This window comes from Crinia signifera, chromosome 12 (genome assembly GCF_055691185.1).
Source record: "Crinia signifera chromosome 12, ASM5569118v1, whole genome shotgun sequence".
Classification (NCBI taxonomy): domain Eukaryota; kingdom Metazoa; phylum Chordata; class Amphibia; order Anura; family Myobatrachidae; genus Crinia; species Crinia signifera.
The window spans coordinates 4,307,248-4,329,574 of NC_139228.1; the positions used below are offsets into that span (position 1 = coordinate 4,307,248).

The 22,327-nt window shown below is 51.8% G+C and overlaps 1 protein-coding gene across 2 annotated transcripts; it reads right to left on the reverse strand.

The window, feature by feature from the left end:
- Positions 1–2,412: 2,412 nt before the first annotated feature.
- Positions 2,413–12,969, reverse strand: LOC146050478 (protein S100-A16-like). Of its 2 annotated transcripts, none has more exons than XM_083167515.1 (3): positions 12,805–12,969; positions 3,120–3,269; positions 2,413–3,015 (listed from the first exon to the last, which is right to left on the reverse strand). In XM_083167515.1, exons 2-3 carry the CDS (start codon positions 3,267–3,269, stop codon positions 2,860–2,862), a joined length of 306 nt encoding a protein of 101 aa, XP_083023641.1. In that variant the 5' UTR covers positions 12,805–12,969; the 3' UTR covers positions 2,413–2,859. The 2 variants fall into 2 exon arrangements, with proteins under 2 accessions (XP_083023641.1, XP_083023640.1); XM_083167514.1 differs by having other exon boundaries at positions 3,120–3,292; positions 12,805–12,967.
- Between the last annotated feature and the right edge of the window lie 9,358 nt (positions 12,970–22,327).

Sequence of the window (22,327 nt, forward strand, 5' to 3'; positions counted from 1 at the left end):
AAATGAGAGACCACATGGGTCACAGGTGTGTGAAGTGGCTGGGTGAGAAAAAGCACAAGGAGCATGCAAGGAGGCAGTGAGCGTAAAGAGGAAACCTAATCTGTCCATGTACATCTAACCTCCTTGTGTGTATAACAGCCCACGTACATCTATCCTCCGTGCGTGTATAACAGCCCACGTGCATCTATCCTCCTTGTGTGTATAACAGCCCACGTACATCTATCCTCCTTGTGTGTATAACAGCCCACGTACATCTAACCTCCTTGCATGTATAACAGCCCACGTACATCTATCCTCCTTGTGTGTATAACAGCCCACGTACATCTATCCTCCTTGTGTGTATAACAGCCCACGTACATCTAACCTCATTGTGTGTATAACAGCCCACGTACATCTAACCTCATTGTGTGTATAACAGCCCACGTACATCTATCCTCCTTGTGTGTATAACAGCCCACGTACATCTAACCTCCTTGCGTGTATAACAGCCCACGTGCATCTATCCTCCTTGCGTGTATAACAGCCCACATGCATCTAACCTCATTGCGTGTATAACAGCCCACGTGCATCTAACCTCATTGCGTGTATAACAGCCCACGTACATCTATCCTCCTTGTGTGTATAACAGCCCACTTACATCTATCCTCCTTGTGTGTATAACAGCCCACTTACATCTATCCTCCTTGTGTGTATAACAGCCCACGTACATCTAACCTCCTTGCGTGTATAACAGCCCGCGTGCATCTAACCTCATTGTGTGTATAACAGCCCACATACATCTATCCTCCTTGTGTGTATAACAGCCCACGTACATCTATCCTCCTTGTGTGTATAACAGCCCACTTACATCTATCCTCCTTGTGTGTATAACAGCCCACGTACATCTAACCTCCTTGCGTGTATAACAGCCCGCGTGCATCTAACCTCATTGTGTGTATAACAGCCCACATACATCTATCCTCCTTGTGTGTATAACAGCCCACGTACATCTATCCTCCTTGTGTGTATAACAGCCCACGTACATCTAACCTCCTTGCGTGTATAACAGCCCGCGTGCATCTAACCTCATTGTGTGTATAACAGCCCACGTACATCTATCCTCCTTGCGTGTATAACAGCCCACGTACATCTATCCTCCTTGTGTGTATAACAGCCCACGTACATCTAACCTCCTTGTGTGTATAACAGCCCGCGTGCATCTAACCTCATTGCGTGTATAACAGCCCGCGTGCATCTAACCTCATTGCGTGTATAACAGCCCACGTACATCTAACCTCATTGTGTGTATAACAGCCCACGTACATCTAACCTCATTGTGTGTATAACAGCCCACGTACATCTAACCTCATTGTGTGTATAACAGCCCACGTACATCTATCCTCCTTGCGTGTATAACAGCCCACGTACATCTAACCTCCTTGCGTGTATAACAGCCCACGTACATCTAACCTCATTGCGTGTATAACAGCCCACGTACATCTAACCTCCTTGCGTGTGTAACAGCCCACGTACAGCTAACCTCCGTGCCTGTATAACAGCCCACGTACATCTAACCTCCTTGCATGCATAACAGCCCACGTGCATCTATCCTCCTTGCGTGTGTAACAGCCCACGTACAGCTAACCTCCGTGCCTGTATAACAGCCCACGTACATCTAACCTCCTTGCGTGTATAACAGCCCACGTGCATCTAACCTCCTTGCGTGTATAACAGCCCACGTACATCTAACCTCATTGCGTGTATAACAGCCCACGTACATCTATCCTCCTTGCGTGTGTAACAGCCCACGTACAGCTAACCTCCTTGTGTGTATAACAGCCCACATACATCTAACCTCCTTGTGTGTATAACAGCCCACGTACATCTAACCTCATTGTGTGTATGGCACTGGCGCTGGGATGGGTGGATATACATAACATAGACACACGTAACCTTCTATATAATGTCCTGGTTTTCTCTGGCAGAGCGCAGTACAATTACCGACACAGAAGTGGGACTGAGCCGGGCCCTACGTAGGATCTGTATGAGGGTGAGGCGGCCCTGGCGCTGGGATGGGTAGATATACATAACATAGACACACGTAGCCTTCTATATAATGTCCAGGTGTTCTCTGGCAGAGTGCAGTACAATTACCGACACAGAAGTGGGAATGAGCTGGGCCATACATAGGATCTGTATGAGGGTGAGGCGACACTGGTGCTGGGATGGGTAGATATACATAACATAGACACACGTAGCCTTCTATATAATGTCCTGGTGTTCTCTGGCAGAGCCCAGTACAATTACCGACACAGAAGTGGGACTGAGCTGGCCCTACGTAGGATCTGTATGAGGGTGAGGCGGCCCTGGCGCTGGGATGGGTAGATATACATAACATAGACACACGTAAACTTCTATATAATGTCTGAGTAATTCAGAGAAAACACACACAGCTTTATTGTCACCACAACATGGACGCGGGGAAGAGGAATGACACTGGTTCTCACCTATTCCACAACGCAAGACAGACATTGATCAACAACTTCTGTGCTACCCTGGCTCCATCCACAGGCTCTCACTGGCAGCCATCTTACCATGGTGAGTGGAGCAAAATGGCCGACCTTTCTGTATTGGGAGGGCTAAATGAAGTCCTGACATCCAGTGGGACAAGAGGTTTCTATTACACTAGCGACATAAAGATCAGGGATTTGTTCCTGGGCTTTGTTCCGTGGCTGAAATGGAAGTGAGGGACACTGGGAATCCAAAGTCCATGTGTGATATAACTTCTTTGTCCGTGTTTCCCAGTAATGAGTGGTACCTACCTATAAGGACATTGCCCCCTGCTGACTGTAAGGGGAATGACAGGCAGTCTCTTAGCTGCTACGGCCGTTCCTGGCTCTGCATGGCCATCTGTTGGCTTAGCTTCCGAGCAATCTCTCCAATCAAAGTCCAGTACTCATCAAAACTGATCTTCCCATCCTCATCTGCGTCCAGCGACTGGATGAGCTTGTTGGCGGCCTCTTTGTCCTGCGTGTTCTGAGAGGAGACAGATAGAGGAGAGAGATTACGTATGATGCAGAGATGGTAGCATCACACATATCATAAAGCAGTGGATCAGAGACCCCAACACATGCACTCACCGTCAGCACGTGCTGCAGCTCCTGCGTCACCATCTTGCGGAACTCCTTCTTATTCATCTTGTCGTGTTTCCCTTTCCTCTCAGCGTAGACATAGAAATTGCGCACTAGAACTTCAATGGCCGATTCCAGCTCACTGCAGCCCGACGCCATCTGTGTGCGCAGACAAGAGCACGCTGCATTGAGAGAGAGCGGCGCCGTGAGAGACGGAACTTTAGCCATCAATAATAATACACACCCAACGCCGTCTGCCCGGTTACCAGTCATACACACCCAACGCCGTCTGCCCGGTCACCAGTCATACACACCCAACGCCGTCTGCCCGGTCACCAGTCATACACACCCAACGCCGTCTGCTCGGTCACCAGTCATACACACCCAACGCCGTCTGCCCGGTCACCAGTCATACACACCCAACGCCGTCTGCCAGGTCACCAGTCATACACACCCAACGCCATCAGTCCGGTCCCCAGTCATGCACACCCAACGCCTTCTGCCAGGTCACCAGTCATACACACCCAACGCCGTCTGCCCGGTCACCAGTCATACACACCCAACGCCATCAGTCCGGTCCCCAGTCATGCACACCCAACGCCTTCTGCCAGGTCACCAGTCATACACACCCAATGCCATCTGCCCGGTCACCAGTCATACACACCCAACGCCGTCTGCCAGGTCACCAGTCATACACACCCAACGCCATCTGCCCGGTCACCAGTCATACACACCCAACGCCGTCTGCCCTATCACCAGTCATACACACCCAACGCCATCAGTCCGGTCCCCAGTCATACACACCCAACGCCGTCTGCCCGGTCACCAGTCATACACACCCAACGCCATCAGTCCGGTCCCCAGTCATACACACCCAACGCCGTCTGCCCGATCACCAGTCATACACACCCAACGCCATCTGCCCGGTCACCAGTCATACACACCCAAAGCCGTCTGCCCGGTCACCAGTCATACACACCCAACATTATCTGCCCGGTAACCAATCATACACACCCAACATTATCTGCCCGGTAACCAATCATACACACCCAAAGCCGTCTGCCCGGTCACCAGTCATACACACCCAACATTATCTGCCCGGTAACCAATCATACACACCCAAAGCCGTCTGCCCGGTCACCAGTCATACACACCCAACATTATCTGCCCGGTCACCAGTCATACACACCCAACGCCGTCTGCCCGGTCACCAGTCATACACACCCAATGCCGTCTGCCCGGTCACCAGTCATACACACCCAACACCATCTGCCCGGTCACCAGTCATACACACCCAACGCCGTCCGCCGTCTGCCCGGTCACCAGTTATACACACCCAATGTTATCTGCCTAGTCACCAGTCATACACCCCCAACGCCGTCTGCCCGGTCACCAGTCATACACACCCAATGTTATCTGCCCGGTCACCAGTCATACACACCCAATGTTATCTGCCCGGTCACCAGTCATACACACCCAATGTTATCTGCCCGGTCACCAGTCATACACACCCAATGTTATCTGCCCGGTCACCAGTCATACACACCCAATGTTATCTGCCCGGTCACCAGTCATACACACCCAATGTTATCTGCCCGGTCACCAGTCATACACACCCAATGTTATCTGCCCGGTCACCAGTTATACACACCCAATGTTATCTGCCCGGTCACCAGTCATACACACCCAACGCCATCTGCCCGGTCACCAGTCATACACACCCAACGCTGTCTGCCCGGTCACCAGTCATACACACCCAACGCCGTCTGCCCGGTCACCAGTCATACACACCCAACGCTGTCTGCCCAGTAACCAGTCATACACACCCAACATTATCTGCCCGGTCACCAGTCATACACACCCAACGCCATCTGCCCGGTCACCAGTCATACACACCCAACGCCGTCTGCCCGGTCACCAGTCATACACACCCAACGCCGTCCGCCGTCTGCCCGGTCACCAGTCATACACCCCCAATGTTATCTGCCTAGTCACCAGTCATACACCCCCAACGCCTTCTGCCCGGTCACCAGTCATACACACCCAATGTTATCTGCCCGGTCACCAGTCATACACACCCAATGTTATCTGCCCGGTCACCAGTCATACACACCCAATGTTATCTGCCCGGTCACCAGTCATACACACCCAATGTTATCTGCCCGGTCACCAGTCATACACACCCAATGTTATCTGCCCGGTCACCAGTCATACACACCCAATGTTATCTGCCCGGTCACCAGTTATACACACCCAATGTTATCTGCCCGGTCACCAGTTATACACACCCAACGTTATCTGCCCGGTCACCAGTCATACACACCCAACGCCATCTGCCCGGTCACCAGTCATACACACCCAACGCCGTCTGCCCGGTCACCAGTCATACACACCCAACGCCATCTGCCCGGTCACCAGTCATACACACCCAACGCCATCAGCCCGGTCACCAGTCATACACACCCAACGCCGTCTGCCCGGTCACCAGTCATACACACCCAACATTATCTGCCCGGTCACCAGTCATACACACCCAATGTTATCTGCCCGGTCACCAGTCATACACACCCAACGCCATCTGCCCGGTCACCAGTCATACACACCCAACGCCATCTGCCCGGTCACCAGTTATACACTCCCAATGTTATCTGCCCGGTCACCAGTCATACACACCCAATGTTATCTGCCCGGTCACCAGTCATACACACCCAATGTTATCTGCCCGGTCACCAGTTATACACACCCAATTTTATCTGCCCGGTCACCAGTTATACACACCCAATGTAATCTGCCTAGTCACCAGTCATGCCCACCCAACACCGTCTGCCCGGTCACCAGTCATACACACCCAAAGCGTCTGCCCGGTAACCAATCATACACACCCAAAGCCGTCTGCCCGGTAACCAATCATACACACACCCAAAGCCGTCTGCCCGGTCACCAGTCATACACACCCAACGTTATCTGCCCGGTCACTAGTCATACACAACCAACGCCGTCTGCCCGGTCACCAGTCATACACACCCAACGCCGTCTGCCCGGTCACCAGTCATACACACCCAAAGCCGTCTGCCCGGTAACCAATCATACACACCCAAAGCCGTCTGCCCGGTCACCAGTCATACACACCCAACATTATCTGCCCGGTCACCAGTTATACACACCCAATGTTATCTGCCCGGTCACCAGTTATACACACCCAATGTTATCTGCCCGGTCACCAGTTATACACTCCCAATGTTATCTGCCCGGTCACCAGTCATACACACCCAATGTTATCTGCCCGGTCACCAGTCATACACACCCAATGTTATCTGCCCGGTCACCAGTTATACACACCCAATTTTATCTGCCCGGTCACCAGTTATACACACCCAATGTAATCTGCCTAGTCACCAGTCATGCCCACCCAACACCGTCTGCCCGGTCACCAGTCATACACACCCAAAGCCGTCTGCCCGGTAACCAATCATACACACCCAAAGCCGTCTGCCCGGTAACCAGTCATACACACCCAACGTTATCTGCCCGGTCACTAGTCATACACAACCAACGCCGTCTGCCCGGTCACTAGTCATACACACCCAACGCCGTCTGCCCGGTCACCAGTCATACACACCCAAAGCCGTCTGCCCGGTAACCAATCATACACACCCAAAGCCGTCTGCCCGGTCACCAGTCATACACACCCAACGTTATCTGCCCGGTCACTAGTCATACACAACCAACGCCGTCTGCCCGGTCACCAGTCATACACACCCAACGCCGTCTGCCCGGTCACCAGTCATACACACCCAAAGCCGTCTGCCCGGTAACCAATCATACACACCCAAAGCCGTCTGCCCGGTCACCAGTCATACACACCCAACATTATCTGCCCGGTCACCAGTTATACACACCCAATGTTATCTGCCCGGTCACCAGTTATACACACCCAATGTTATCTGCCCGGTCACCAGTTATACACTCCCAATGTTATCTGCCCGGTCACCAGTCATACACACCCAACACGTCTGCCCGGTCACCAGTCATACACACCCAACGTTATCTGCTCAGTCACCAGTCATACACACCCAACACGTCTGCCCGGTCACCAGTCATACACACCCAACGCCATCTGCCCGGTCACCAGTCATACACACCCAACGCCATCAGCCCGGTCACCAGTCATACACACCCAACGCCGTCTGCCCGGTCACCAGTCATACACACCCAACATTATCTGCCCGGTCACCAGTCATACACACCCAATGTTATCTGCCCGGTCACCAGTCATACACACCCAACGCCATCTGCCCGGTCACCAGTCATACACACCCAACGCCATCTGCCCGGTCACCAGTTATACACTCCCAATGTTATCTGCCCGGTCACCAGTCATACACACCCAATGTTATCTGCCCGGTCACCAGTCATACACACCCAATGTTATCTGCCCGGTCACCAGTTATACACACCCAATTTTATCTGCCCGGTCACCAGTTATACACACCCAATGTAATCTGCCTAGTCACCAGTCATGCCCACCCAACACCGTCTGCCCGGTCACCAGTCATACACACCCAAAGCCGTCTGCCCGGTAACCAATCATACACACCCAAAGCCGTCTGCCCGGTAACCAATCATACACACACCCAAAGCCGTCTGCCCGGTCACCAGTCATACACACCCAACGTTATCTGCCCGGTCACTAGTCATACACAACCAACGCCGTCTGCCCGGTCACCAGTCATACACACCCAACGCCGTCTGCCCGGTCACCAGTCATACACACCCAAAGCCGTCTGCCCGGTAACCAATCATACACACCCAAAGCCGTCTGCCCGGTCACCAGTCATACACACCCAACATTATCTGCCCGGTCACCAGTTATACACACCCAATGTTATCTGCCCGGTCACCAGTTATACACACCCAATGTTATCTGCCCGGTCACCAGTTATACACTCCCAATGTTATCTGCCCGGTCACCAGTTATACACTCCCAATGTTATCTGCCCGGTCACCAGTCATACACACCCAATGTTATCTGCCCGGTAACCAGTCATACACACCCAATGTTATCTGCCCAGTCACCAGTTATACACACCCAATTTTATCTGCCCGGTCACCAGTTATACACACCCAATGTAATCTGCCTAGTCACCAGTCATGCCCACCCAACACCGTCTGCCCGGTCACCAGTCATACACACCCAAAGCCGTCTGCCCGGTAACCAATCATACACACCCAAAGCCGTCTGCCCGGTAACCAGTCATACACACCCAACGTTATCTGCCCGGTCACTAGTCATACACAACCAACGCCGTCTGCCCGGTCACCAGTCATACACACCCAACGCCGTCTGCCCGGTCACCAGTCATACACACCCAAAGCCGTCTGCCCGGTAACCAATCATACACACCCAAAGCCGTCTGCCCGGTCACCAGTCATACACACCCAACGTTATCTGCCCGGTCACTAGTCATACACAACCAACGCCGTCTGCCCGGTCACCAGTCATACACACCCAACGCTGTCTGCCCGGTCACCAGTCATACACACCCAAAGCCGTCTGCCCGGTAACCAATCATACACACCCAAAGCCGTCTGCCCGGTCACCAGTCATACACACCCAACATTATCTGCCCGGTCACCAGTTATACACACCCAATGTTATCTGCCCGGTCACCAGTTATACACACCCAATGTTATCTGCCCGGTCACCAGTTATACACTCCCAATGTTATCTGCCCGGTCACCAGTCATACACACCCAACACGTCTGCCCGGTCACCAGTCATACACACCCAACGTTATCTGCTCAGTCACCAGTCATACACACCCAACACGTCTGCCCGGTCACCAGTCATACACACCCAACGCCATCTGCCCGGTCACCAGTCATACACACCCAACGCCATCAGCCCGGTCACCAGTCATACACACCCAACGCCGTCTGCCCGGTCACCAGTCATACACACCCAACATTATCTGCCCGGTCACCAGTCATACACACCCAATGTTATCTGCCCGGTCACCAGTCATACACACCCAACGCCATCTGCCCGGTCACCAGTCATACACACCCAACGCCATCTGCCCGGTCACCAGTTATACACTCCCAATGTTATCTGCCCGGTCACCAGTCATACACACCCAATGTTATCTGCCCGGTCACCAGTCATACACACCCAATGTTATCTGCCCGGTCACCAGTTATACACACCCAATTTTATCTGCCCGGTCACCAGTTATACACACCCAATGTAATCTGCCTAGTCACCAGTCATGCCCACCCAACACCGTCTGCCCGGTCACCAGTCATACACACCCAAAGCCGTCTGCCCGGTAACCAATCATACACACCCAAAGCCGTCTGCCCGGTAACCAATCATACACACACCCAAAGCCGTCTGCCCGGTCACCAGTCATACACACCCAACGTTATCTGCCCGGTCACTAGTCATACACAACCAACGCCGTCTGCCCGGTCACCAGTCATACACACCCAACGCCGTCTGCCCGGTCACCAGTCATACACACCCAAAGCCGTCTGCCCGGTAACCAATCATACACACCCAAAGCCGTCTGCCCGGTCACCAGTCATACACACCCAACATTATCTGCCCGGTCACCAGTTATACACACCCAATGTTATCTGCCCGGTCACCAGTTATACACACCCAATGTTATCTGCCCGGTCACCAGTTATACACTCCCAATGTTATCTGCCCGGTCACCAGTCATACACACCCAATGTTATCTGCCCGGTCACCAGTCATACACACCCAATGTTATCTGCCCGGTCACCAGTTATACACACCCAATTTTATCTGCCCGGTCACCAGTTATACACACCCAATGTAATCTGCCTAGTCACCAGTCATGCCCACCCAACACCGTCTGCCCGGTCACCAGTCATACACACCCAAAGCCGTCTGCCCGGTAACCAATCATACACACCCAAAGCCGTCTGCCCGGTAACCAGTCATACACACCCAACGTTATCTGCCCGGTCACTAGTCATACACAACCAACGCCGTCTGCCCGGTCACCAGTCATACACACCCAACGCCGTCTGCCCGGTCACCAGTCATACACACCCAAAGCCGTCTGCCCGGTAACCAATCATACACACCCAAAGCCGTCTGCCCGGTCACCAGTCATACACACCCAACGTTATCTGCCCGGTCACTAGTCATACACAACCAACGCCGTCTGCCCGGTCACCAGTCATACACACCCAACGCCGTCTGCCCGGTCACCAGTCATACACACCCAAAGCCGTCTGCCCGGTAACCAATCATACACACCCAAAGCCGTCTGCCCGGTCACCAGTCATACACACCCAACATTATCTGCCCGGTCACCAGTTATACACACCCAATGTTATCTGCCCGGTCACCAGTTATACACACCCAATGTTATCTGCCCGGTCACCAGTTATACACTCCCAATGTTATCTGCCCGGTCACCAGTCATACACACCCAACACGTCTGCCCGGTCACCAGTCATACACACCCAACGTTATCTGCTCAGTCACCAGTCATACACACCCAACACGTCTGCCCGGTCACCAGTCATACACATCTAACATCGTCTGCCTGGGCACCAGTCATACACACCCAACGCCACCTGACCGGTCACCAGTCATACACACACAACACCGTCTGCCCGGTCACCAGTCATACATAACCAATGTTGTCTGCCCAGTCATCAGTCATACACACCCAACGCTGTCTGCCTGTATAACTGCCCTCACCTGTGCTGCACTAGGTATGGCTTGGACAGGTGTCAGCACAGGTGGCTGCAGCATACCCTCCAACATGACCCAATCCATAGTACACAATGCTCTGCTCCTGGACTTCCCTCTTACTGTATGACTGCCCTCACCTGTGCTGCACTAGGTATGGCTGGGACAGGAGTCAGCACAGGTGGCTGCAGCATACCCTCCAACATGACCCATTCCACAGGTACACAATGCTCTGCTCCTGGGCTTCCTCTTACTGTATGACTGCCCTCACCTGTGCTGCACTAGGTATGGCTGGGACAGGAGTCAGCACAGGTGGCTGCAGTATACCCTCCAACATGACCCATTCCACAGGTACACAATGCTCTGCTCCTGGGCTTCCTCTTACTGTATGATTGCCGTCACCTGTGCGGCACTAGGTATGGCTGGGACAGGAGTCAGCACAGGTGGCTGCAGCATACCCTCCAACATGACCCATTCCATAGGTACACAATGCTCTGCTCCTGGGCTTCCTCTTACTGTATGATTGCCGTCACCTGTGCGGCACTAGGTATGGCTGGGACAGGAGTCAGCACAGGTGGCTGCAGCATACCCTCCAACATGACCCATTCCATAGGTACACAATGCTCTGCTCCTGCACTTCCCTCTTACTGTATGACTGTCCTCACCTGTGCTGCACTAGGTATGGCTGGGACAGGTGTCAGCACAGGTGACTGCAGCATACCCTCCAACATGACCCATTCCATAGGTGCACAATGCTCTGCTCCTGTACTTCCCTCTTACTGTATGACTGCCCTCACCTGTGCTGCACTAGGTATGGCTGGGACAGGAGTCAGCACAGGTGGCTGCAGCATACCCTCCAACATGACCCATTCCATAGGTACACAATGCTCTGCTCCTGGACTTCTCTCTTACTGTATGACTGCCCTCACCTGTGCTGCACTAGGTATGGCTGGGACAGGTGTCAGCACAGGTGGCTGCAGCATACCCTCCAACATGACCCATTCCATAGGTGCACAATGCTCTGCTCCTGTACTTCCCTCTTACTGTATGACTGCCCTCACCTGTGCTGCACTAGGTATGGCTGGGACAGGAGTCAGCACAGGTGGCTGCAGCATACCCTCCAACATGACCCATTCCATAGGTAACCAATGCTCTGCTCCTGTGCTTCACTCTTAAGGGCCACACACACTGGGCGACTATGCCCAGTGTGTATGGACAGCGATGATGTCAACCATGTGGGAGCGTGCAGCAGCGCTCATCGCCGGGCCATACACACTGGGTGGCTTGGAGCTGAAAGCCGCTCAAACAGGCTGTTTTGATCGGCTTTCAGCTAAAAGTCACCCAGTGTGTATGGGACTTTAATGTATGATTGCCATCACCTGTGGTGAAACACCTTCCTTATTAGTTAACCTGTTCAAAAACATTTGATGGCAATCCAACATTAAGAGGAAAGTCCAGGAGCAGAGCAATGTGCCCCTCCTGGAGAGGGTCATGTTGGGAGATATGCTGTATGACTGAAATCACCTGTGCTGCACTAGGTATGGCTGCAGTCATACAATGAGAGGGGAACCATGTTGTACCTGATATAAGGGGTCTGCCATCACATTGTCCTACCTGTGACCTTATCTATCCATCTCCTTCCTCCCCTACCAATCAATGCCCCCCCCCCCCCTTTATGCCAGCGCTGACAGCCCCCTCCCCCTGCAAACTACACTGCCCCCTCTCTCTGTATACACCGTGTGTGTGTGTGTGTGTGTGTGTGTGTGTGTGTGTGTGTGTGTGTGTGTGTGTGTGTGTGTGTGTGTGTGTGTGTGTGTGTGTGTGTGTGTGTGTGTGTGTGTGTGTGTGTGTGTGTGTGTGTGTGTGTGTGTGTGTGTGTAATTATATATATATATATATGTGTGTGTGTGTGTGTGATATATTGTATAGTGTAATACAGGCATGTGCCCGTGCAGTTACCAGACGGCTGCAGCCCAGCGAGCTCTCCTGTCTTCCTCCTTCCCTGAGCCCTGATCTCTTCCTCCCTCTCCCAGTCTCCTGGTTGGTGGCTTCCTGTGTATCCAGCCTCCGTGGGCTGCACCTACTACATGCGTCTGCTGCTGCCTTTCCCACATCCTGCCTGCAGCTTCTCCAACCTGACCTCCCCTCTGCATTTGTTATGGCACCTCCCTGGTCTGCCCCCCTCCCTCCACCCTCTCAATGACAAGACCCTGACACTTCAGTCCAGGGACGAGATGCAACATCACTCGGAAAGAGATAAAATCCCAAACAACCAGCCCGTAACTGTCATTTTTCAAACACAGTCTGTGACATGCATAGGCATGAGCAGGGGGGATGCTGGGTGTGCCCAGCCATCCACTAATGCCCATGTCGTATAATTTGCAATGGGCATTACGGTGCGTGGCATTATGTGTAATGGGCATTATGGTGCGTGGCACTATGTGTAATGGGCATTACGGTGTGTGGCATTATGTGTAATGGGCATTATGGTGCGTGGCATTATGTGTAATGGGCATTACGGTGCGTGGCATTATGTGTAATGGGCAGACTCCTGCTGCCATTAGCTTTGCACCACATACTGGCAGCTGACATTAGCCGTACACATTACAGGAGGGAACTCTACAATGATTTAATAGGACATCTGCGATTGTGACCCGTTACCCTTAGCTGTCAGGACCTGCACCTACAGCGTCTGTACTTATATTGGTCCCAGAACAGGTTATGTTGGTGGTTCTCAAACTCTGTCCTGTACAGGTGTACTAATTACTCACTGACATTTCCCAGGAGACCCCATGGGGTCACAGGTGTACTCACTGACACAGTTCCCAGGTCACCCGGCAGGTGCACAGGTGCACTCATTACGCACTGACACATTTCCCAGGTGACCCAGCAGCTGCACAGGAGTACTCATTACTCACTGACACATTTCCCAGGTCACCCAGCAGCTGCACAGGTGTACTCATTACTCACTGACACAGTTCCCAGGTACCCCGGCAGGTGCACAGGTGCACTCATTACTCACTGACATTTCCCAGGTCACCCAGCAGGTGCACAGGTGTACTCATTACTCACTGACACATTTCCCAGGTGACCCAGCAGCTGCACAGGTGTACTCATTACTCACTGACACATTCCCCAGGTAACCTGGCAGGTGCACAGGTGTATATAGAAAAAAGCGCTAAAAAGGTTTGGATCAATATGGTATGGTAAATTCAACAATCTATTTATTACTAAAAAGTGGAGAATATCCACAAAAACAGGTATATATCTGTATACACATTTACAAATCAAACTTTTAAAAGGTTACATACAATAACATTGGAATGATAAGATGGGTATATACTTATAGGCTGGATACTTTTTGGAGGTGGTTGGTATTAATGTGTGGTCTGTGGTTATTTGCAGGTGGGGTCCATATACCTTGCTGGATAAGAGACGCTGGAGGATAGGTATTAGCCCACTGGAATTGTGGGTGTCCTCGACGAGATGCGCCTCTGCAATCCTTAATATGCAGGTGGTGGTGTCCCCAAAGGTGGATGGTACCAGGTGGTATTAGTGTCCAACAGACAGTCCAGTATTAGTAAACCAGAATTGTACTCCAAGGATCAAGATATCCAAATTTGCCAGTAACCCAAATAAAATCAGCAGGTGCTCCCTGACATGTTTTGCCGTCTAAGTGACAGGTATAGCACTCTCTGTGCAGTCCAGGTATATATATCCACAAACAGGAAGTTTAATCAAGCACAGTTGCATAATTGTTTACCATATTGATCCAATAATACTCGTTCATCCATTAGGATGGTTTATATATATCAGGGCTCCGACTTTTTAATGCTCCTCTCCGGGAGAAGCCCGGAGAGGAGACTTTCCTTACCCGATCGGGGGGCGGGGCTTGACGGTGATGTCATTAAGCCCCGCCCCCACTACGGGAAATAGTAGAAATTACTGATATCCATGGAGAGGGCGGGGCTAAAATGACGCGATTGTGCCATTTTAGCTCCGCCCCCTCCTCTGAGACCCGCGGATTGCGGCATTTACATGCCGCGATTCGGGAGGTTCAGGGGGGTCCCCCAGATTCCGGGAGGGTTGCCCACCCTTCCGGGGGACCGGGAGGGGGACCCGATTTTCAGGAGACTCCCGGGAATTCCGGGAGGGTCGGCAACCCTGATATATATATAGGAGGCAGACCTAACATATAAAACATACATTAGTACTATAAGCATATTTCTAATATTTATAGTTACGAGAGGTGTAATGCAGGGAAAGTATATATCTATACTCGGTAATTACCGGATGTCTGAGGCCGGGATAGTGTTTCCGGCTGTTGGAACGCACGTGACGCTATTCACGTGCGTCATTTCCGGAAGTTGAGGGAGGATGTGGTAATATCCCTCTGTCTGTTGCGCTTTATCGCGCTACTATTTCCGGTTAATGGAGCGCTAGTGACACGCACCATCGCGCGTCACTTCCGCCCATCATGGGATTTGTAATGGTTAGAGCAGAGGTTCCCAATCTTTTTTGATTCACGGCACCCTAGAGAATCAGAATTTTTTTTCACGGCACCCCTAGGTCCAAAAAAAATTAATTAGATTGGGTTTATATGCGATTCTTAGAGGCAGTTATGTGGTAAAGGGCAGGATTTGCTTCTGTTTGTACACATTCTATGATTGGCAGCCACCAATTAGTTTTGCTCCTAAATAATTAACCATTAATAGTTTGAGTTGGTCCTGCACCACCAAGCCGCGGCACCCCTGCATGTGTCCCGAGGCACCCCAGGGAGCCACGGCACACAGTTTGGGAACCACTGGGTTAGAGGAAGGACTTCAATATTGGCCTTCCAACAGGTGTACTCATTACTCATTGACACATTTCCCAGGTCACCCGGCAGCTGCACAGATGCACTCATTACTCACTGACATATTTCCCATGTCACCCGGCAGGTGCACAGGTGCACTCATTACTCACTGACACATTTCCCAGGTCACCTTACATGTGCACTCATTACTCACTGACATATTTCCCATGTCACCCGGCAGGTGCACAGGTGCACTCATTACTCACTGACACATTACCCAGGTTACCCAGCAGCTGCACAGGTGTACTCATTACCCACTGACATTTCCCAGGAGACCCCATGGGGTCACAGGTGTACTCACTGACACAGTTCCCAGGTCACCCGGCAGGTGCACAGGTGTACTCATTACTCACTGACATTTCCCAGGTCACCCAGCAGGTGCACAGGTGTACTCATTACTCACTGACACATTTCCCAGGTGACCCAGCAGCTGCACAGGTGTACTCATTACTCACTGACACATTCCCCAGGTAACCTGGCAGGTGCACAGGTGTATATAGAAAAAAGCAAAGTGTGGAGCGCTAAAAAGGTTTGGATCAATATGGTAGGGTAAATTCAACAATCTATTTATTACTAAAAAGTGGAGAATATCCACAAAAACAGGTATATATCTGTGTACACATTTACAAATCAAACTTTTAAAAGGTTACATACAATAACATTGGAATGATAAGATGGGTATATACTTATAGGCTGGATACTTTTTGGAGGTGGTTGGTATTAATGTGTGGTCTGTGGTTATTTGCAGGTGGGGTCCATATACCTTGCTGGATAAGAGACGCTGGAGGATAGGTATTAGCCCACTGGAATTGTGGGGGTCCTCGACGAGATGCGCCCCAGCAATCCTTAATATGCAGGTGGTGGTGTCCCCAAAGGTGGATGGTACCAGGTGGTATTAGTGTCCAACAGACAGTCCAGTATTAGTAAACCAGAATTGTACTCCAAGGATCAAGATATCCAAATTTGCCAGTAACCCAAATAAAATCAGCAGGTGCTCCCTGACATGTTTTGCCGTCTAAGTGACAGGTATAGCACTCTCTGTGCAGTCCAGGTATATATATCCACAAACAGGAAGTTTAATCAAGCACAGTTGCATAATTGTTTACCATATTGATCCAATAATACTCGTTCATCCATATGGATGGTTTATATATATCAGGGCTCCGACTTTTTAATGCTCCTCTCCGGGAGAAGCCCGGAGAGGAGACTTTCCTTACCCGATCGGGGGGCGGGGCTTGACGGTGATGTCATTAAGCCCCGCCCCCACTACGGGAAATAGTAGAAATTACTGATATCCATGGAGAGGGCGGGGCTAAAATGACGCGATTGTGCCATTTTAGCTCCGCCCCCTCCTCTGAGACCCGCGGATTGCGGCATTTACATGCCGCGATTCGGGAGGTTCAGGGGGGTCCCCCAGATTCCGGGAGGGTTGCCCACCCTTCCGGGGGACCGGGAGGGGGACCCGATTTTCAGGAGACTCCCGGGAATTCCGGGAGGGTCGGCAACCCTGATATATATATAGGAGGCAGACCTAACATATAAAACATACATTAGTACTATAAGCATATTTCTAATATTTATAGTTACGAGAGGTGTAATGCAGGCAGGGGCGGATTGGCCATTAAAGTCACCGGGAGGTTTCCCGGGAGGCCGGCCGCCCCTGAGGCCGAAAGCTGTACTGCAGGTGACGTCATGCCCCTCTTCCTGCTTCACGCATATGCACAGCGTGAGCAGAAGGAGGCCAGCCAAAACGAACACCAGCAGCAGCTCATCAGGTAGTGGAGCTGCTGCTGGGAAGACAGCGGGGATGCCACAGGGGGATTGGGCAAGTATCAAAGGAGCCCCCCCCCGTGACACACAGGACCCCCTTGCCTTTCCCCCTGCTGCTGCTGCACTCTGTGGCTGCCGCTGTCTGTCACAGTACAGGCAGCAGCGCCAGCAGCATCAAGCAGAGCAGACAGCAGAGGCTGAGAGCTAATTCCCAGCTCCCAAGTCCCAACCCCCCTCACCTACATCAGTGTCAAAGTCAGCAAAGACTGGACAGGGGGCGGAGCTACACGGGGCGCGAATGGGCGGGGCTACACGGGCGAGGGGGCGGAGCTACACGGGAGGACACCAGCAGGGCTGATGAAAGGAGAGGGTGAGCTGCCTGGCTGCCACACAGATTGCAAGGTAAAAAAAAAGTTTGTGAGAGAGTGTACTGTCATAATGGTGTGGGCATTGTGTCCAGAAGAAGCCATTCTCATTGTACCTGTCCCAAGCGTGCCAATCGCCGCGGTGCGCTGAGGATTCTGACATGTGTGCGTCTCCAATGCCCGCCCCCATTCCCGGCAATGGACATGCGAGTGTCCGAGACGCTGGCGTGTCCATGTATGCTGGTGGGCCACCTGCATTCTTGGAGCATCTGGCGCGCCAGCAGCAACAATGAGGCTGGCTCCATCTGTAAAAGTAGCGTAGTACTGTCGCCAACTGGTGTGGGCCTTACGTATAGGCAGCACTACTACTGTCATCAACTGTTGTGGGCATAACATATAGGCAGCACTACTACTGTCGGCAACTGGTGTGGGCCTTACGTATAGGCAGCACTACTACTGTCATCAACTGTTGTGGGCATAACATATAGGCAGCACTACTACTGTCGGCAACTGGTGTGGGCACTACATACAGATGGAGCCGGGCTACCTCTTGCTGGCGAATCGCCAGAACGTCACCGCTGGCGATCCGCCAGCAGCCTGGCGTCCATCTGACTGAGACGCGCGTGCATCTCACGTGCACGCGTCTCAGTTTCCGGGCGGCTGGGCGACGGGAACCGTGTCCGCCTCCGCTTCAGGGAGACGGACAGGGTTAGTGCGGGGAGGCGGTGGGGACCCCGGGTGACCGCCGACAATGGCGGGTGGCGAGGGATGGCGGCTGGCGTCGCCATTGCCATCCCCTGCAAAGAAGAGACCCGCTCCATCTGTATAGGCAGCACTACTACTGTCGGCAACTGGTGTGGGAGTTAGGTATAAGAAGCGCTACTACTGTCTGCATCTGGTGTGGGTGTTACGCATCACTACTTCTATCGGCAACTGGTGTGGGCATAACATATAGGCAGCGCTACTACTGTCAGCAACTGGTGTGGGCATAACATATAGGCAGTGCTACTACTGTCGGCATTACGTATAGGTAGCACTACTACTGTCAGCAACTGGTGTGGGCATTAGGTATAAGCAGCACTCCTACTGTCAGCAACTGGTGTGGTGCATGTATAATCAGTGCTAAGACTTTTGGCAACTGGTGTGGGCGTTACGTATGTGCGGGCTCGGATTGCCCAGATCCGAGCCCGCACGAATGCCGGGGATCCAAGTGGCGTTCGGAGTTTACCGCCTGCCTCGGATCCGGGCACATGGGCAAAACGTCATCACCCGGAGTCAGGATTCTCGCTAGATCCGGATCTCTATATAAGTCCCGGCACCAGCGCCATTCTTCATTCGGCATATGAAAGTCAGACAACACGGATGTTTCTGTGGCTGTCTGCAAGGAGGATAAAACTATGGGGGACAAAGTAACTGTAATGGGGAACAAACTAAAAAATATATATATTTTTACTGCAGGGCTGCCCGGTATCAGTCCAGCTGTGCTGCCCAGTTTACCATATCAGTCAAGCTGTGCTACCCAGTGTCCCGTATCAGTCCAGGGGTGCCGCCCAGTGTCCCCATTTTTTTAAATTTAAATAAAAAAGGTGTTTTTTTTTTACCTGCAAGGGGTGTTAAGTGTCCCATATCAGTCCAGCTGTGCTGCCCAGTGTCCTGTATCAGTCCAGGGGTGCCCACATGTGTGACGTATAATTCCATGGGTGCCCCCATGTGTCCCGTATCAGTCCAGGGGTGCCCGCATGTGTGCCGTATAATTCCATGTCTGCCGCTATGTGTGCCTTATCAGTCCAGGGGTGCCGTCATCTGTGCCGTATAATTCCAAGTGTGCTCTATCAGATCAGGGGTGCTCGCATGTGTGACGCGTAATTCCTGGGGTGAGCAAAGTGTGTCATATAATTCATGGGTTGCTGCCAAGTTGGTTGTATAATTCATGGGGTGCTGCTAAGTGTGTCGTATGAGTCCAGGGGTGCCTGCATGTGTGTCGTATAATTCCAGGGGTGAGCCAAGTCTGACGTATAATTCATGGGGTGCTGCCAAGTGTGCCATATCAGTCCAGGGGTAAGCCAAGTGTGCTGTATAATTAATGGGGTGCTGCTAAGTCTGCCGTGTGCCGTATTAGTCCAGGGGTGATGCTGTGTGCCGTATCAGTCCAGGGGTGATGCTAAGTGTGCCGTATCAGTCCAGGGGTGATGCTGTGTGCCGTAACAGTCCAGGGGTGATGCTGTGTGCCGTATCAGTCCAGGGATGATGCTGTGTGCCGTATCAGTCCAGGGGTGATGCTAAGTGTGCCGTATCAGTCCAGGGGTGATGCTAAGTGTGCCGTATCAGTCCAGGGGTGAAGGTAAGTGTGCCGTATCAGTCCAGTGTTTGTGCCGCCCACTTGTGTTGCTTATCATAGTCATCCAGCTACTTCGGTGCAACCTTTTGGCCTAAAAACAATATTGTGAGGTGTTCAGAATAGACTAGGTGTGTGCCAGTAGTGCCTTGCTTATTTGCACTGTGGGTACATCATGTGCTCCAGCAGCTGCAGTTATTGATTGGCTGTCAGACCGAGAGCTCTGAATGGCTCAAAAGCTGGTGCCCTATTTGAAAATCAATTCAGTGCCTCTGCTGGGCTCAGGACTGGATTACACAGTGAGCAATACTGAAGGCATACTGCAAAAGGCACTTCTCTGGGCATTGTGTGTATAAGCAGGAGTACTTGGGGCATTACGCATAGCATAATGTCATATGGGCATTAAAGTGTGCAACATATTGTGTAAGGGGAATTACGGTGTGTGGCATAATGTGTAAGCGCATCACAATGTGTGTCATAATGTGAAATAGGCAGTACTGTGTGGCATTACCGTGTGTGTCATAATGTGTAATGGGCATTACGGTGTTATTGGTACTGTTATGTTGCCACGCCCCTTCCCCATGAAGCCTAGGTGGAAAAGCATGCATCTTTCAGCTTCAAGTTTGGCAGCTATACTGATGTAGTAACCCCGCCTACTGCTATGCTGGCCCCGCCCATTTTGTTTTGGTGCCGCCCACATGAGGCCGCTTCCTGAGATTTTCCAGGGCCACTTTTGGTCCCCAATCCGCCCCTGAATGCAGGGAAAGTATATATCTATACTCGGTAATTACCGGATGTCTGAGGCCGGGATAGTGTTTCCGGCTGTTGGAACGCACGTGACGCTATTCACGTGCGTCATTTCCGGAAGTTGAGGGAGGATGTGGTAATATCCCTCTGTCTGTTGCGCTTTATCGCGCTACTATTTCCGGTTAATGGAGCGCTAGTGACACGCACCATCGCGCGTCACTTCCGCCCATCATGGGATTTGTAATGGTTAGAGCAGAGGTTCCCAATCTTTTTTGATTCACGGCACCCTAGAGAATCAGAATTTTTTTTCACGGCACCCCTAGGTCCAAAAAAAATTAATTAGATTGGGTTTATATGCGATTCTTAGAGGCAGTTATGTGGTAAAGGGCAGGATTTGCTTCTGTTTGTACACATTCTATGATTGGCAGCCACCAATTAGTTTTGCTCCTAAATAATTAACCATTAATAGTTTGAGTTGGTCCTGCACCACCAAGCCGCGGCACCCCTGCATGTGTCCCGAGGCACCCCAGGGAGCCACGGCACACAGTTTGGGAACCACTGGGTTAGAGGAAGGACTTCAATATTGGCCTTCCAACAGGTGTACTCATTACTCATTGACACATTTCCCAGGTCACCCGGCAGCTGCACAGATGCACTCATTACTCACTGACATATTTCCCATGTCACCTGGCAGCTGCACAGGTGCACTCATTACTCACTGACACATTACCCAGGTTACCCAGCAGCTGCACAGGTGTACTCATTACCCACTGACACATTTCCCAGGTGACCCAGCAGGTGCACATGTGCACTCATTACTCACTGACACATTTCCCAGGTTACCCAGCAGCTGCACAGGTGCACTCATTACCCACTGACACATTTCCCAGGTGACCCAGCAGGTGCACAGGTGCACTCATTACCCACTGACACATTTCCCAGGTGACAAAGCAGGTGCACATGTGCACTCATTACTCACTGACACATTTCCCAGGTCACATAGCACAGGTGCACTCATTACTCACTGACGCATTTCCCAGGTCACACAGCACAGGTGCACTCATTACTCACTGACACATTTCCCAGGTCACATAGCACAGGTGCACTCATTACTCACTGACACATTTCCCAGGTCACATAGCACAGGTGCACTCATTACTCACTGACACATTTCCCAGGTCACACAGCACAGGTGCACTCATTACTCACTGACACATTTCCCAGGTCACACAGCACAGGTGCACTCATTACTCACTGACACATTTCCCAGGTCACACAGCACAGGTGCACTCATTACTCACTGACACATTTCCCAGGTCACATAGCACAGGTGTACTCATAGGCACATATGAATTCCACAGATGGTACTATAAATTGACTTGTGCATCTTGGCTGGCTACAAAGACTTTT